This window comes from Phymastichus coffea, unplaced genomic scaffold (assembly GCF_024137745.1).
Source record: "Phymastichus coffea isolate CEN01 unplaced genomic scaffold, Cenicafe_Pcof_1.1 PCOF00061, whole genome shotgun sequence".
NCBI lineage: Eukaryota > Metazoa > Arthropoda > Insecta > Hymenoptera > Eulophidae > Phymastichus > Phymastichus coffea.
Genome location: NW_026706872.1, coordinates 638,167 through 654,534, shown reverse-complemented (window position 1 = coordinate 654,534; position 16,368 = coordinate 638,167). Strand labels below are relative to the sequence as shown.

The 16,368-nt window shown below is 36.9% G+C and overlaps 2 protein-coding genes across 2 annotated transcripts; one reads left to right on the top strand and one right to left on the bottom strand.

Annotated features, from left to right (window-relative positions):
• The first annotated feature begins 2,927 nt into the window (after nt 1–2,927).
• On the top strand, nt 2,928–5,175 carry LOC131666868 (troponin C). Its single transcript, XM_058939876.1, has 4 exons — nt 2,928–2,946; nt 3,011–3,120; nt 3,636–4,056; nt 4,872–5,175. The coding sequence occupies exons 2-4, from the start codon at nt 3,118–3,120 to the stop codon at nt 4,898–4,900; spliced, it is 453 nt and encodes a 150-aa protein (XP_058795859.1). The 5' UTR covers nt 2,928–2,946; nt 3,011–3,117; the 3' UTR covers nt 4,901–5,175.
• Nucleotides 5,176–5,384: 209 nt separating this feature from the next.
• LOC131666867 (hexamerin-like) lies at nt 5,385–8,949 on the bottom strand. The gene is made up of 7 exons (XM_058939875.1): nt 8,588–8,949; nt 8,144–8,484; nt 7,787–8,083; nt 6,775–7,723; nt 6,571–6,707; nt 6,207–6,492; nt 5,385–6,119 (listed from the first exon to the last, which is right to left on the bottom strand). Exons 1-7 carry the CDS (start codon nt 8,682–8,684, stop codon nt 5,464–5,466), a joined length of 2,763 nt encoding a protein of 920 aa, XP_058795858.1. The 5' UTR covers nt 8,685–8,949; the 3' UTR covers nt 5,385–5,463.
• Between the last annotated feature and the right edge of the window lie 7,419 nt (nt 8,950–16,368).

The following is a 16,368-nucleotide window of genomic DNA, read 5'->3' as shown; positions in this document are numbered from 1 at the left end:
TACTAATGATTAGTACGGATTTGTAGCAATGCTCATTTCCAATAAATTTCCTTAATAAATGTCAACATTTATTTGCGGACGGTAACATGCGACAACTAGGATAAATAAATCATCGGAATTTATATATAGCTGTATGTATGTACATTTGGTGCGCTTAATGGGTCCAGTAATAGAGATATCATTTCGAGCTTCATTTTGCTCAATTGATCAGATTTATTGACCGAACGTGTAAATTCCTTGCTATCCGCCGTATATGATGCACTTTATTGCTGTCAAGAGTCATCCAACGTTCTAACATAGTTGAGCGTGAAATCTGAACATAAATTAACCGACTTGCAGACTAACGTAAATTTGTATCTGAACATCAATGAACATGAACGTACTTAATAAATATCGAAAAAATCAGCTATTTATCAATGTGCAACGCGAATAATTGGTAACGAGTGGGAAATTTTAGACAAAGGCTATTTTGAAGAGCGAGTTAATTGGGCGAAAATAGAGTAAGTGGATAACGTCTTTGTGAAAATGAGATCGGTAAGACATATCTGCGACAAACGCGTGCCATGGCGCAGATCTCTTCAGTTTCTTTTGCCATGCGCTAAGTCGGCCAAACTATAACGTTTCATCAAAAAAGCCTGTCCGTATTTTAAAACAAACATACTATAGTTTTCGACTATACGCGTATAATAAGCATTTTCATTCAATTTTAATGTCATATTTAGCGCTTAGAATATTGCAATTTTGACGTCTTTCTTTCAGAGACATCCTGTTGGCCATGAGTGAATTTTATAATAGTACGTAATTTTTAAGTGAACTTAATTATTAATTTGGTTGTTTTGTCTTTGTAAATGTACTGATGACATGTAATTAAAATGCATCAATCCATCTTGCATTAAATTAAATATTCGCGCTCGGCGTTTCTGATATGGTTTTCATTACTCATCAATTAATACTTGGCCGCATAACTATTTTGACATTATTCAGGCATAATAATAGTTCATTCTAAAAATACCCAATTGGAAATGGACAATTTCTGTCATCAAAGATTGCCAGTATGCGCCTTAAATTATTGATTTACAAGTCAATAGAAATTTGATAGAAAACTATCGTAATTCAATATTTATCATGCAATGAATGCATACGCAGAAATTGTTGGTCAAAGTGAAAAAATTAAGTTTTCTTAAAATAAATCTGGCGAAGAAATGAAAAGTTACGTAGCGAGCTATAAAATTTATCGTCACAGCAAAAGAAGAACCATATTATTATTTTATGATTGAGGTCAGAGTCTATTTGCTATGTTCAATATTTTAATCTTTTAACGTATTTTAAATAGCAAAATTTACCCACAAATTTTTCCTTTGATTAATAATATTAGTACTACGATCAAAATGATTCTAAATCGCTCAATGTTAAATTTAAAAACAGAGAACAGCTTAACGCAGCGTGCGCTACACTGTTCTCGTCTCCGACTTCCAAGTTTGAGGAAATTAATAAGATTTAACAATGATCCTGGAAAGAGGAATTGAACGCTGACTAGACCCATGTTTTTTGATTTTTTCATATAAATGGCCAAAAGATCCACCATATCTGCGCGAGACAAGCGCAAATTACCTGGAGAAAGCTCTGAAAAGACAAGAGGAAGTCTCTCGGCTCTTTGAAAAAAGCACTGTCTGTAGTTGGCATGCCCATTACAGAGCTCATCGAAACGACGCGATCGCCGCTTTCAGAGAGATTCGTCATTTTATAAAAGTCGAAAACCACTATAATAAAAGGGGAAATAAGAGTCGCGCGTGGGACGGTGGGAGGGGGGGAGGGCAGTGGGGTGGCAGTAACGAGTCGTGCCTCAGCGGCCACCACTTGGCACGCATTCTCGTCTGGCGTATTCTGGCGAGCGTGGCTTTTTTCCGACGGAACACGCGCGGCAGCGGCGTCGCATCCAGCCGCCCGTGAAATAACCGCACGTATCTTTGTTTGTCGCGCGCGAAGGATGAGCGCCGATCACTTATTTTCGGTCGCAGCGCGCGTTCGCAGACATTGTCGTCGAATCGGCAATTATCAGAGCGACGAGCAAGGCCCAAAAGCGCAGTCGGCCTTGGGTGTATCTCTCGCCAAGCCCGCGAATATCCTGTTTTCGCTCGCGCGCACTTGATCAATTTGGCAGCTAGCCGCTGCACACCACCGTCGCCTGACTCTAAACGTTTTCATTATTTTCGATGTCTCGCGCTTTTGACGCGGTTAATGCGACTGTTACTGATTGTCGCGGGCTATATGCGTTTTGCTTGTAATTTATCTTACGCTACGCGGCTTATTCCTCGCGAGCCTCGCTGCGCAAACCTATTTTTGCCGATAGACATGTGAGTGACACAAATAGTTTTTGTAGTTGTGGATATTATGTATTTTGAAGGAGCCTTGAAACGCATCCGCGCTGCCTGTCTGTCACCGCCGTAAATGATCCGTCGGAAAAATGCTTATAATCGCTTGCTGTAACCCAGAAGATTCCACAAGTCCTTTTCCTTGTGGGCCATTTTAATGTTGTGATTTTGAAGAATCGCGTCGGTGACGGCGAGGATCGGGCTCCGTTACGAAAAATCTTGGATGTACGAATAGAGGATGCAACGGAACGAATCGCCCACTAAATACAGCTAAATAAGAAGGGGCGGCAACGTGAGCTTGGTTGGCAGAGCAGCCTGTCGGCCAATCCTGCGGGCAGCCACGAGGAAAGGAAGTGCTCCAGCAAGCGCTGCCTGCGACAATGTGATTTCGGCGTATCGTCGGGCTCTCGCTGCACCGGTGTCGGCTATAAGTACGGACCAAACGAACGAGGCCAGTTATCGAGTGGACGATAACGTTGATGAATCTTGGCTTGGCGCACCAGCGCGAGCTTTTGCCGCGAGCGAGGGCGTGTATCACTTTTCCGCGCGCCTGTGCCGCGCACAGGAGAGGGAGGTAGTTCAAAACTAACTATTTTTGCCGAGTTTGCGCCGCAATTTCTAGCTGGTTTTGCAAACAGCGCACGCAGTACGACCGCTCCGCCGTATCTTTTTATACGGGGCCGAACAGCCACGAAGCTCCTCAGGTGTCCGCTGCTCGTCGTCGCGCCGATTACTATCATTCAGAATGGTGAGCGAAACTGTTAACGCTGCCTGCTTCTCATTTATCTCCTCTCTTTATCTCTTCTTTTCTTTGTGCCTCGGTACCTTCCAACTACTTCGCCAGGCTTCGTGTCTTTTCATATTTCGTCTGAGCGCTTCAATTGCCTACTGACACGTACACTGCTGAGCATCACATTCTCTTCATCAACGTTTGACATTTGTTGCCTACTAATTAATCCAAAGAGACACTCGCCTAATCGCCGCAAATAACAGATTAACGAAACAGTCGAACGAACCGAACAAAGAGGAAGCTCAGTGTGGAACGTTGCAATCGATAGGGAAACATTTAACAAGTGATGAGTGGCCATTGTTGCTGCTCTACCTTGTGGCACGCGAGACGCCATCCAAGAGCATGATCCTACTGACAATCATGATCTTGTTCATAATCTACACGCTGCTGTATTACACCTGAACAAAAAGCACACAACTCCGAGCATTTGAAAGTGACAAAAAAGACAAAAAGCGAATAATGCTGATAACCAGGAGGAAGACGAGCAGAAGATGGCGGTGATGCGCAAGGCATTCCAAATGTTTGACACGACCAAGTCGGGCTTCATTGACACCCTCAAGATCTCCACAATCTTGAATACGATGGGTCAATTGTTCGACGATGCCGAGCTCAACAGCATAATCGAGGAAAATGACCCGGAAGGCACTGGCAAGGTGAATTTCGACGGTTTCTGCCGAATCGCCGGCAGATTCCTCGAGGAAGAAGACTCCGAAGCCATGCAGGAGGAGCTGAAGGAAGCTTTCAGATTGTACGATCGCGAGGGCAACGGCTACATCACCACTGCCACCCTCAAGGAAATTCTCGCTGCCCTCGATGACAAATTGACCAATACCGACCTCGACGGCATCATTGCTGAGATTGATACAGACGGTTCTGGCACCGTGGATTTTGACGGTTGGTATTTTTCGTGCACCAGTGAGAAAGCATACGAAGGCTCCGTGAAATACTTGACGAGATCGTAAGTCATCCGTGAAAATAACTGCCACAGGCATTTTCGAGAGCCGCACCGCGGCCTTTTGACCTCGAACTAGTCTCTTTCTCGCGAGTATTATTTTTGTCGATGGCTTTTTTCAAGATACTCCTCAGAACGTAACTTATTTTACAAAAATAAATACGTTATGTAATGTCTCTGTGTGTTTCTGTGGCTTACGAGTTACGTATTTTACTTTTAGTCTGTCATGCACCAATTTAACTGTCGTGGCACATTTCTGTTGATTTTGCTTCGCGTCTCTTTCATCGTTCATTGTGCAATGGCTACACTCGGGTTTCGGTAGTTTTCTCTAGATTTTCACTTCACTTTTATTCGATTACGTTTTGTCAACGCTAATAGTTATTATTATTTTTAGACTTGCCGTTTTTATCGATTACTGTCACTGCGATACAGTTATTTGTCATAAATTGTTTTAAGGAATGGATATAGACTTGAAGGGTATAACTCTTCAAACGATTTGCAAGTCTGAGGCAAAATCTTCAAAAGTTCAGCACAAATTCATAGAATTTATGTGTACGCAATGAACTCCAAAAATTGAGACAATACAAAAACTCAAATTAATCCTGAGCGTTGAGTCAAGCCCAATCGATACTAAATTCAAAACTATATTATTTTGATAAAACATTTGTAAAATAACGTACTAATTTTGCTTAACTCGGAAACTTTTCCAACGGACTTGCATAAATAAATATCAAAAATGTATTCGTATGATTTGCAGAGTTCATGGAGATGATGACTGGTGAATAGAAGATCTTGAGAACATCAATGAAAAAATGTATGTTCGTCAACTGAAAATCGAAGCGAATATCTGCGATACTTCTTTTGTGACTCAAAAATAAGTATCTAAATGTTACCACGCAAGGAACAAAATTATTTTTCTATCGTCAATCGTATAGACAGTTTTAAAAAATCTGTTTTTTTTTTAACATCTCTATAAAAAATAACCGTATTACCTTAGTAATAAAGAAAAGAAAAGCAATTTTTTCAATAAAAATAAGTATTATAATGATATATAAATAAAATCCCCGGCTGATATTCATCATAAATGAAGTACGTGTAGGACGTGTATGTGTAAATATATTTAACACCGAAATTGTACGCTCAAACGAATTTATTTGATTTTGCTTAAACAACGTCGACACGTTATCGTTGACGTAGAAAAACAACAGGCGTAATAACGATGCATTCAGTCGCAAACGCAATCAAGAGTCGCAGTCAGTCGTCTCCCAAGCGTTTCACAAATAAAAAAGAGAAAAACGAAACATTAGAAAACATGAAGAAAGATACGATTTATAAGATCTTATGGCTAATTAGTACTCTGGAATGTACTCTTCCTGATGGTAGACAACTACATCCTTGACGTATATGTTCTTAACGTAGAAGGCACTGTCGGCGATAGGCCTGTCGAGAGGGAAGCCGAGTGGCTTATTGTCAAGAGAAACAACACCGCCGACTACGTCACCGATAGGCTTGTTCTCGTAGTATTGGTGGAGGTATTCGTCGTGTCCCTTCCATGTTGGGTACATGCCGGTTGGGTAAGTGCTGTGGTACTCGGTCACTCCCGGGTAATGTCCACTTCCTGAATACCCGTGTCCTTGGTACATGCCTTGTTTGTACATGGTTTGGTAGTACATGCCACCTTCTGGTTGCTGAAGCTTCTGTTGGTAAACGTATGGCTTCTTCATTTTGTACTCCTCACCGTAAACATGGTGTTCTGGGTGTTCTGGGTAGTGTTGACCAACGCCTTGTTGTCCTTGGTAGTGTTGACCTACAATCTGATGTTCAGGTACGTGGTGCTCTTGGTAATGGTGTTCTGGCACGTGGTGTTCAGACACGTGGTGTTCTCCTACATGATGTTCTGGGTAATGCTGGTCACCATGATGTTTCATGTAATGGGTTTGTTGCCAATGTGGGTAGTAATAGCTTCCAGGGTACTTCTTGTACAGGTAGCCCCAGTGGAAGTTACCTGAAAGTCAAAGAAAAAACAACATTTATATCATTGAACATTTTTCCTAATTTGACTAATAATTTAGTGGACTTTTCGAAAACGTACCTTCAGTAATGATTTGAGCATCGTACTCAGGGATGACGTCTACCATTTGGTAGTTACGATGGATCTTGTCGATTGGTTGTCTGGTGAATTGTTCGTAATCTTCATGGTCTATAACTTGGTAGTGTTGAGGTTGATACGTCTGCCACATTTCCTCGGTAACTGGTCCGTAGTGCTCAGGTTGATGATGAACTCCGGCAGTGATGACAACGAAGATTTGAAGTGGGAATCCATCCTTGGTTCCCTTGGGGAGAGCTAACCTAGCTGGCATACCGTACAATTGTTGAGGCTACAAATAAATAACAGAGTATTTATTTAATGAAAAATATTTAACGAATTTTCTCATAAAATAAACAATATTTTTTACCCAAACCATGTTGTATGGATGTTGTGAGTGAATAGCAGCATCTACGTGGTTTTTGATTTGGAGGATTGATGGCCAGTCATAGCTCTGTCCAGTAGCCTGGTGAGAATTCCTGACGATGACATTGCGCCCCTCGTTGACTAACGAGATACAATATCATTACAATACATTCAATAAATATACATATATTCTCTTAAAATATCTTACGGTCGTAAACAAATTGGTCAAGTTCGTAGAAATAGTGTCTGTGTTCGCTGAGATCAATTGGCAAACCGTCGTAGTTATATTTAGGTCCTACATAGACGCGAACAACGGCGCCTGGAATAACCTTCGCGGAATTTACGTGGATAATGTATTCATAAGGTTTGTGGTCAAGCCTCTTCAGGTGAGCTTTGACATGTGGGTAGGGCTGTTTCTCCTGGTGATATGTAACAGGTTGAGGGACAGCATTGTCAAGAAGAACTTCGTAGTCACTGAAATAGGTGACAAGGTCCCCAACGTCGACTTTCTCAATTTGCACACCCGGTACAACGAGGTCGTTGTATTGGTAAGCTGGTAGAGCTTGCTGGTAATATTGGAAAAATTGGAGGATTTTGGAGTAGAGTTGGTAGAAGATCGGGTCACGAAGGCAAGTGTAGCCGAGCTCAAGAGCCGATGGCTGGTACTCCCAGATGTTATTGAATTCGGGCACGTTGCCGTAGAGTTGCTTGGCAACAGCGGCAAAGTGGCCATAGAACCTTGGGTTGATGCTGTGACCAGTACCCTCGATCAATTCACCGAGAATATTGAGACCTTCTGGTTGGTACAGGGATAAGAATGTACCCTGAGGTGTGACCACATGTCCAAGATCGATGGCGTCGATAATTCTACGCTCCAAGGTGCGGATGATCTTGACGAGCTCATAGTTATGATGATGTGGAGTGATGTAAATATGCTCATCACGGCCCGGTAGGTTGACACTGTTCAAATAGCGAAGGTTGGGTTTGTATGGAGTTTCAATGTGCTCGTAGTAGTAGTCGAGTTCTTTGATGGGTTGGAGACCCTGTCCAAGACGCTCAAGGTTGTAACGGGCCATCAACTGCTGGTGTATGTAGTAGTAGTGGTGACCGTGACCGATCTTGTGGTGATGGCCTTCCTCTTCATGAACGTGAGAGTTCTTTTGAAAAAAAAATAATCGGTAAATCGAAATGAAAAAGTCTATACATACGAAGATACTTACCATGGGGAGAATGTAGCTAGCTAACATCACGTAGGAGTAGTAAGCGTTGAGACCGATATCTTCGGTGAAATAAGCAATTTGATTTTCACCGAAAGGTAAATATGAAGTGTAGTTAACGTGGATGTGATAGTAAGGCTCGTGTTCGATCTTTTGGTAGTCGTATCCAGAACGATGAATCATGTCGTACACTTTTTGAATTATCCTGGTATCGAAGAAGTAGTGCGGAAAGATCTCGTAAACAGGTGGCAGAACGACACCGTGCATGTCATGACGTTGGATAACAGCACTGACAAAAGCCTGTGGACCAGTCAATTCAAAGTAAGATCAAGTCGTTCGATAAAAGGAAACAAAGTTTACCTTGACGAATTGGTCCTGATTAACATGAACGCGAGCCCAGGCAGCGGTATGCAGGAAAGTTTCATAGTCCTTGGCACCGAGGAGGATCTGAACCAAGAGAGCAACTTCCTTGCGAAGTTGACTCACCGACAGTGAGAATGGAGTTCCCTGTGGTTGTACGTGACCGGTCTTGACAAGACCGACATAGTACTTGACAACAGTTGGGTTCTCATAGTGGTCCAGATGGGCTGAGAATTCATAGTTCATTCCAACTTCGTAGAGGTGCTCATGCGGTAGTTGTCCTGCGATGTTCTCCAGCAGGTGAAGCACATCTTGCTGTTTCTTTAGGATAACCTGGTCAGCTGTGAATTGAGCGAGAAGCAGCGATTAGGCCTAAGTTTTAACTAAAGTTCATAACTATTTCTTCGAGAATTATTGTTGTTATTGGTAATAATTAATACTTACCAGCATGGAGTTGTGGAGTTGTGGGTATAGCCGTCGCAACGGCGAATAGCGCCAAGAACACGATGCTTAACCGCATTGTGAGGCAAGTCAAGTGCATACCAACCAATGTTCATCAGAGGCCTTTTATACCAAATTCCTATCACTATCGTTAAGAGACAGCGCATGACCTTTCGATCCGATACGCAACGTATATTTCGACTTTGTAGCATAGCATCACATTGGACTTTTGCGTGTGGAAGATTACTGCAGGTTGATAAACTTTATCTACCTATTGCATCGCTATAATATTCGGACTATTTTCAGAGAAAATATTGATTTTTATAATATTATCTACTTTTTTAAATGTGCAATATAAAAAGTGTTTGATATAGTGCTGATTTTATAGATTCATTGAAGAATTTGATAATAGGGTCTCTCTTATTCGACATCTGAAATTGTATATTGTTGCAACATTAAAAATTTCTTATAATAATTTAATATTATAAACAGTTTTCATTGACAATATCGTATAAGTTCAACTTTTCGTCGCATACTCCGGAGTGATATAAATTTTTCCCGTTATAAAACATGTGGCTCAAAAAAATAATGTTTTCTAGAAATTACACAATTTAATAACGTTTCTTCTAGAAATATTTAATTAACTTACGATAAAATTATTTTTATGATTTAAAATTTTAATTATAAATTTGTGAATAATACTTTTTATTTATTTCTATCGACTTAAGTCTAATATATTATTGTGTATTTGTATGTAATTTATTATTGTGTAAGTGCTATTTTAAGTTATTTTTCATACATAATCTCAAATCCGTTTCACTTCTCCTTCCTTAAAGCCGCACCCTAATCAAATTTTTTTTCGCAAGAAAGAGATAATTTTGATATGGGCTTTCAGACTGCAGGTGATTATAATGCACAGACGGGTTATCATAATGCTGTTTGTTTCACAATATTATTCGTTTATACGCATTTTTATTGTTCAACATTTACTGTTCACTTTCTGACCAAACACTTTTAGCATATATAATTGCCAGAAAAAATCATTATATTTATTTAGCATGTTTTTATGCGCCTTAATATATATAGTAATAATTTTTATTCGGTGCTAAAGATACAAAATTTCGCACATGATAATGATAAAATAATTCCCTTTCAGTTTGTGTATGCAAAATTGTTGTTAATCTTAGTAGTGAATTGTCTTGAATGGTTGCATAGTGTTTAGAACAACTTGAAATATATATTGTATCGTAGTTCAATTTATTCGATCTTTCGAAAATTAATAGATCGCAAAACATAAAAGCTAAAAGCATTTCGTAATAGTTGAGAAAACAATATCATAATATTGGCATCTTAATAACATTCTTCCTTTGATTGTTATTTGTGTTATTTGTGTGTCACTTGCATTCGTTTTGAAGAATGATAAAAGGTTATTCGTAAAATGAGAAATACAGTAAAAGTATTATTTAAATTTATCATTTATAGTAATTATGGTAAGGAACTTGATATAAAACTAAATCAGTTTATACATATTGTATTTCATGCACTTATAGTGGCGGAGGAACAAGTTTTTTATCGAATTTGGTATGATATGTACCATGTTTGATTAATTGAGAAAAAATGGATTAATGTGCAAAATCTCAATTATTTCAAACTCATAAATTTGGTGAATAAGCTGTTATTTTGATGTATACTGTGATCAGTTCATTTTTATCAGAAACCCGCTACTTAGTATATATTATTAAAAAGCTCATATCTGCAAAATATAAAACATCCATATACGATATGTATAAATTGAAACGTTGATATAAGTGCTTTTTTCAGTATAGAACAGAGCGGGACACTTTCACCTTAGCACTAACTGGTCAATTTATTAGTTTAAGTAACGCATACTTCAAAATCAGTTTGCAAAATGCTATTCATGGTTTTATTAGAGCCCTTTTATAGGCACACACATTCAACTTCAACTACAGCTGATAGAAAATTTTTTGACACATGCTCATTTCTGATCTATGATATTGCAAAGATTGAGCCATTAATGTAATTTTTTCGCAGGGAAATACGGAATTCCATAAAAGGAAAAAATTACTCAACTAGCTTTGGAATACTGTGACAGGGATTTGGATCAGTTGACGGACGCTTTGAAGGAGACCGAGAGTTATGGTGCTAGGCAATAATAAGTAAACATTTATATATGTATATATATATATATATATAACTATTTTACTACATTTATTTAATATATATTCAATATTGTGTTTTTCTTTTTTACTCCTCTTCATAAATTTCTTAAGTTTGATAAAAATGTTATGACCACCAAATAACTGTAAACAGTAAAATTTAGTACAATTTGTTATAATGATATTGATTATTGTATTCGAATCTGTTACTATTCTCGTGTGTTACATAGCCAATTTCAGACTTAAGTTAACTTGAGTTCACAAAGTCTGTTCTCATTACTATAATAAAATACACACAATTATTGCTCCTCGCGAGTGTTGTCGTTTGCGTCACGCGTGTGCGGGCCTGGCCCTGCTAATAACATAAAAAAGTTCAACAACACGTACTTGCAATTTGTTTCGACATAAACAAAGCTTACAACTTACTCTGGCGCCGCAGAATTCTTCAAATCTGATTAAAGCTAAAAATCGAAGGACACATGTTTCACTTCATCCAAAATCTCTTAACTAACAGAACCATCAGAGTGCGCTTTCTCAACTTATTGTCGAAAGCGGTTTCAATCGAAAATGGGGTCCCACAAGGGTCAGTGATCAGCATGACTCTGTTTCTTATCGCGTTAAATGATATCTTCAAACTCATCCAAGCTCCGATTAAATGCTCAGCATTAGCAAACGATATAATATTACTTTTACAAGGAAAGAATATCAAAACTAGTGCCAAACTCGTGAAAAATGTACCAAAAAAATTAAATGGTTTCTCGAACACTACCAGATTCAAATTTTCATCATGAAAATGCCAAGCGATGCTGTTTCAGAACTACGGCAATCACAACCAAGACATCCAACTATTTATCGGCAATCAACCCATTCAAGTTGTAAATGAAGTCAAAATTCTAGGCATCATTTTAACAAACGATTATCATCCGATTGGGATCCACACATCAATGTACAGGACGAATAAATACATTAAAGTATCTATCCACAAGAAACTAGGGACTATATACAAAGCTCTGATTGAATCGAAACTAGATTACGGTTGCGTAGTATACGAATCAGTCAACCAAACCACATTCAACAAACTAAATGTCATTCTACACGAAACATGAGAATCGCATAGAGAATGAGCCTAACAAACAGCATCCTCACTGAAAGTAACATGATGGCACTGTACCCAAGGCAAAAATAGCTAGTTCTCAACTACGCAATCAAAATCTTTCACTCGCCAACCAATCAAGCACATTACCTTCTCTCAAAAAATCTCAACTTTTACGATGAAAAAAAACCAAGATAAAGAAAACCCTTCCACTATCGAGCAAGAAAATATCTTAGACTATCAATTAAACTTTAACGATTTTCTTCCGTATGTAACCACGCTCAACGATCAAACTACCAAGAAGAGAGAAGCCGAGCTAACCATATCACAACCATGTAACTCCAATAAAAATATCACCTCAAAGAAACCCCATTCCACATTTAAACAGATCACCCTATTGATGAACAATATCGGAGCTGCTACGATCTTACCTTCACAAGAAAAAATATTGCTAAGATTACCAAAATATTATAGATCTCAATTTTCATATGAAATATTAATTCTATACACCCTATGCAACGCCGTCTTCACAGATAGAACAATAATTCACATGGGCTCCGAATATTTAATCAATCAATTGCATCAAGAACACTCACAGAATATAACTATTCAACACATTCAGTATAAATTGAAATCACTCAAAGGATTAGTTGAAATAAATTGAACTAAGTCTAATGATAATAAAATCACTCATGAAATAACTCGATAGCTAAGCTATCCCAATGAGTGTAAAATAAATAAAAATATAGGCCTTAAAATAATTAATTACGAAATAAACAGAGAATTAAACAACACATGATTAAGTAATCCAAACTTTGCTCGTTACGAAAAATCAAAAACCACGTATTTCAATCCAACGCAGCTACCAAGTTCAAAAGAAGAGATCAAATTATCGTCACCAGACTCAAGATTGAACACACTTTTCTGACTCATGAGCATCTGTTAAACAAAGAAAAATCACCGAAATGCGAAAAATGTCAAACTATATTGAATATTAGACACGTACTTTTACACTGTCTAGAATCACAAAACGAACGACTAAATTTTAAGTTAGCAAGCGAAATAAAAACTCTATACTCAATATTGTTCATAAGTGCCAAAGGGTAACTGAATTTCTAAAAAAAATTGAAAATTTCGAACATTATTTAGTATATTTAAATACGTATTATAACTTTATATTCAACTTTTTTTGTAAATAACCTATGTATGAATGTTTTTATTTTTTTTATATCTTGGTACCACTGTCGCTAATACGCTCCCTGGGAGATGTGACAATAAATAAATAAATTTAATAAAATACATACTTAATCAGGAGTAGAATAAAAATAAAAAAACAAACAACGATATGGCTGCATCGCAAGAAACGACGGGTACATCTGAAAGAACTGTCGCTAATGAGCTGAAGTTAGCAATTTCCAACATCGTTACGCAACTTTCAAATGGACCAAATGAAAACGCCGCTGCGTTTTCATTTCCATTTACATTCCAAGAATTTCATTCTTCTGACGGTACATCGGTCGAAGATTTTTTCTAGAGATTCGATTGGGCACTAACGGAAGGGCTTCATAAGGTGCTTAAAAGCTTAAACATCTGATGTTACCTGGCACACCAGAAAGCCATATTTACGAACAAATAAAAACTATTTTTGCTCAACATTTCGATTTTAATAAAAATAAATATGCAAAGAACAATACTTTTCGTCCTATTGTACAAAGTGATATTTTTCTCGACAGATTGCTCATTGAACAATTTCTTCGCTGTCTCAGTGATCGCGATGTGTGCGATGTGGTTATATTTCAAAAATCTCTGAAATATTTAAGCCTACATATGAAGTTATTCATGCACTTAAAACGACGAGACATTCTGCCACACTATTGAATACTATATATGTCTTTTCAGAAAAAAAAACTAATGCTTTTCTATCTACTTATTTACAAGTAAAACCGAATAGGAATTATCAAAGAAGAAAATTTTCACTTTCTTGAAACCGTTACTTTGTAGAGCAGCGGAGCTTTCAATAAAGTGCTTTCAAATTTTCCTATGTCGCAGGACGAAACAAGGAACAATCTGCAAAAGCTATCGTCCTGTTTGAGCTGGGTGGTAACCATAACTGAATCACACGCCGATTTAGGAATTTTGAATGCCGCATTTGACTATAACTTCCTTACAAGCTCTCTCAATTAAACAAGACACAACTACAACTGCTTCTTAAAAAAATTCAAAGTCCTTGACAGATTTATGTATTAATGACGAATAACTAAACATATCGAGCATATTTAGCATATTTCAATTTTAAGTTACAATTCAAAACTACGAAAGCTAACATAAATGCCGACGATTGTTCACGAGCTTCTTTACTAACTACGATTAATATTATCTCGAAAATAACAAAGGTTGAAATGGAAGAAATTGACAACCGAATATCGACTAACTCAAGAAAAGACATAGGCAAAGTTATACAACTGCTTGAAGATGGAAAAATTCTCTCTAACTACGGATACAAAGCTGCGAAAGCGAATATATCTTTCTTTAGGTTGCTCGATTTTCGAGTATCGCGTTATCATTCTACTTACTTTATATTAAATATTGTATTTGAATATATTACTGTTCTCATTTGTTATATCACTGATTTCAGACTTCTAATTTATTTTATTTCTCTCTTTTTTTCAGTCAATATTTTTAGTTATGTTTTAGTTATATTTTAATCATAGAATGATATATGATCAGAGCCGGATTTCGCTGGGGGGGGGGGGGGGGGGGTCTATAGCCTCGAGCTCCGAGTCTTATCATAATTTGTGCATTGTATGTACATATCTATGCATTATTTTATTTAGTTTGTTGAACACTTTCGATTGAGTTATTTTACTATTAAAAATAAAAGTTATTTTTTCAATAATGTTCAATGATTTATTACAAAAATATATGATCAAAATTAATCTTCTAAACTATGTAATAATTTAACTATCACCCGAGTTTTTCCAGGATTTCAAATTCCTTAAGTAAGCCCCATTGTCTTTAGTCTCGGGCCTTGAGAATAATTAAATTCGACTCTGCATATGATTGAATTGTATACTTTAATCTGCCATCGAAAATATTATAATTATTAAGATAATCATCTGCCTTATGTGGATACGAAATGATTAATTATGTAATTGATTTTTATTACGCAAATTTCAGAATGAAAATTTCTATAAACTAACATTTCTGGAACAAATTATGGAATTACTAATAGTTCTCAAGCAAATTCAGATTATTCAAAACAATTACATCTTCTATAACCTAACTTTTGAAAAGATTGTTGAATCTTAGATATTAAATAAAATGATGTTTACGTCCAAATTTGAGAGTTGGTCCTTAATTAAATAATTAAAAACCCTAATATATAAATTTTTTCTGGATTACGTTTCGTTGGATAGTTTGCCAAACTCACTCCAACTGTGAGTTTGACTAAACCTCTTAACACTGGCACTAACTATTGTACATAGTTATTAAAAATGAAAAGAAAAAAGTGGACTCTGTATAATTGTGAAAATTTTGCTTAACATTGATACTTATATCATTTAATTATTTTTATTGAAAGATCTGAAGAAGTTGACAAACCGTCTAAAGAAACGTTATTCAGAAAAAATGTATGTGTTGGAATTTTTAATATTATTTAATTAGAAACCAGCTCTCAAATTTGGATGTAAACATCATTTAATTTCGAAAAAATTGTCAAACCATCAAGCGTCCAAAAATTGTTGATGAGTTCAGTTAGTGAAAATTTACGAAAACATATTATTGATGATGAATTTCATGTGGTAATCCAATGATGTTAACGTTTAGAAAAGCATGTTAAGTTATCACCGAAAACATCATCAATCAATAGAAAATGACAATTCCTCGAACGCTATTCTGCGATACGATAACGGTGATTACGAAGATATGGCGTTTTTAAAGCCGTAATTTAAATTAACAGTGACAAAGTATATGAAGAAATGAAAAGTAATATATGGTAAAAAATTATACTATATGGTTTCTTTTCTATGTATAAAATTAGAATAAAAGTTATTTTGTATTAAATGTACATGCAAGATTCACTGAAAATAGGATTACACAATAATTTTTCATGATTCAAAATAAAAATGTATACGACTACTAATAATTATATCACAACTGTTTAATTTCCCTATAAGTATATACGCAATGCGCTTCTACTTCAACGCTAAAGCTCAAACGGATGCAGTTAACTCTATAAATAAAAGCCTCGACCTACATGGAACGACTACTAAACTGAGAAAAATAAAACTATATCGACAACAAAATAGGAGTGTAGATAGACAACCTATAATTGTAATTTCTTATTTAAAAGAAACTTGAGCTGATGTAACTTGATGTAGACCTACGAAGAATCACAAGCCTCGCAAAAAAAAACAAATATTCTTGCAACTCTATTTTTTGAATAAGCGCTCCAGAGGTCCATAGCACGAGAGCGCATGTGCACATCTGCTGTGTATGAAGATGCGGTGCGGGAC

What these genes read in the sequence shown, in the direction of transcription:
- LOC131666868 (XM_058939876.1), top strand. An exon ending in TGGCACCGTGGATTTTGACG is followed by an intron (nt 4,057 to 4,871) that starts GTTGGTATTTTT and finishes TATGATTTGCAG; the next exon opens with AGTTCATGGAGATGATGACT.
- LOC131666867 (XM_058939875.1), bottom strand. Translation starts at nt 8,684, where the DNA reads ATGCACTTGACTTGCCTCACAATGCGGTTAAGCATCGTGTTCTTGGCG. An exon ending in CTAGCTACATTCTCCCCATG is followed by an intron (nt 7,724 to 7,786) that starts GTAAGTATCTTC and finishes TTTTTTCAAAAG; the next exon opens with AACTCTCACGTTCATGAAGA. An exon ending in TGACCAATTTGTTTACGACC is followed by an intron (nt 6,708 to 6,774) that starts GTAAGATATTTT and finishes GTATCTCGTTAG; the next exon opens with TCAACGAGGGGCGCAATGTC.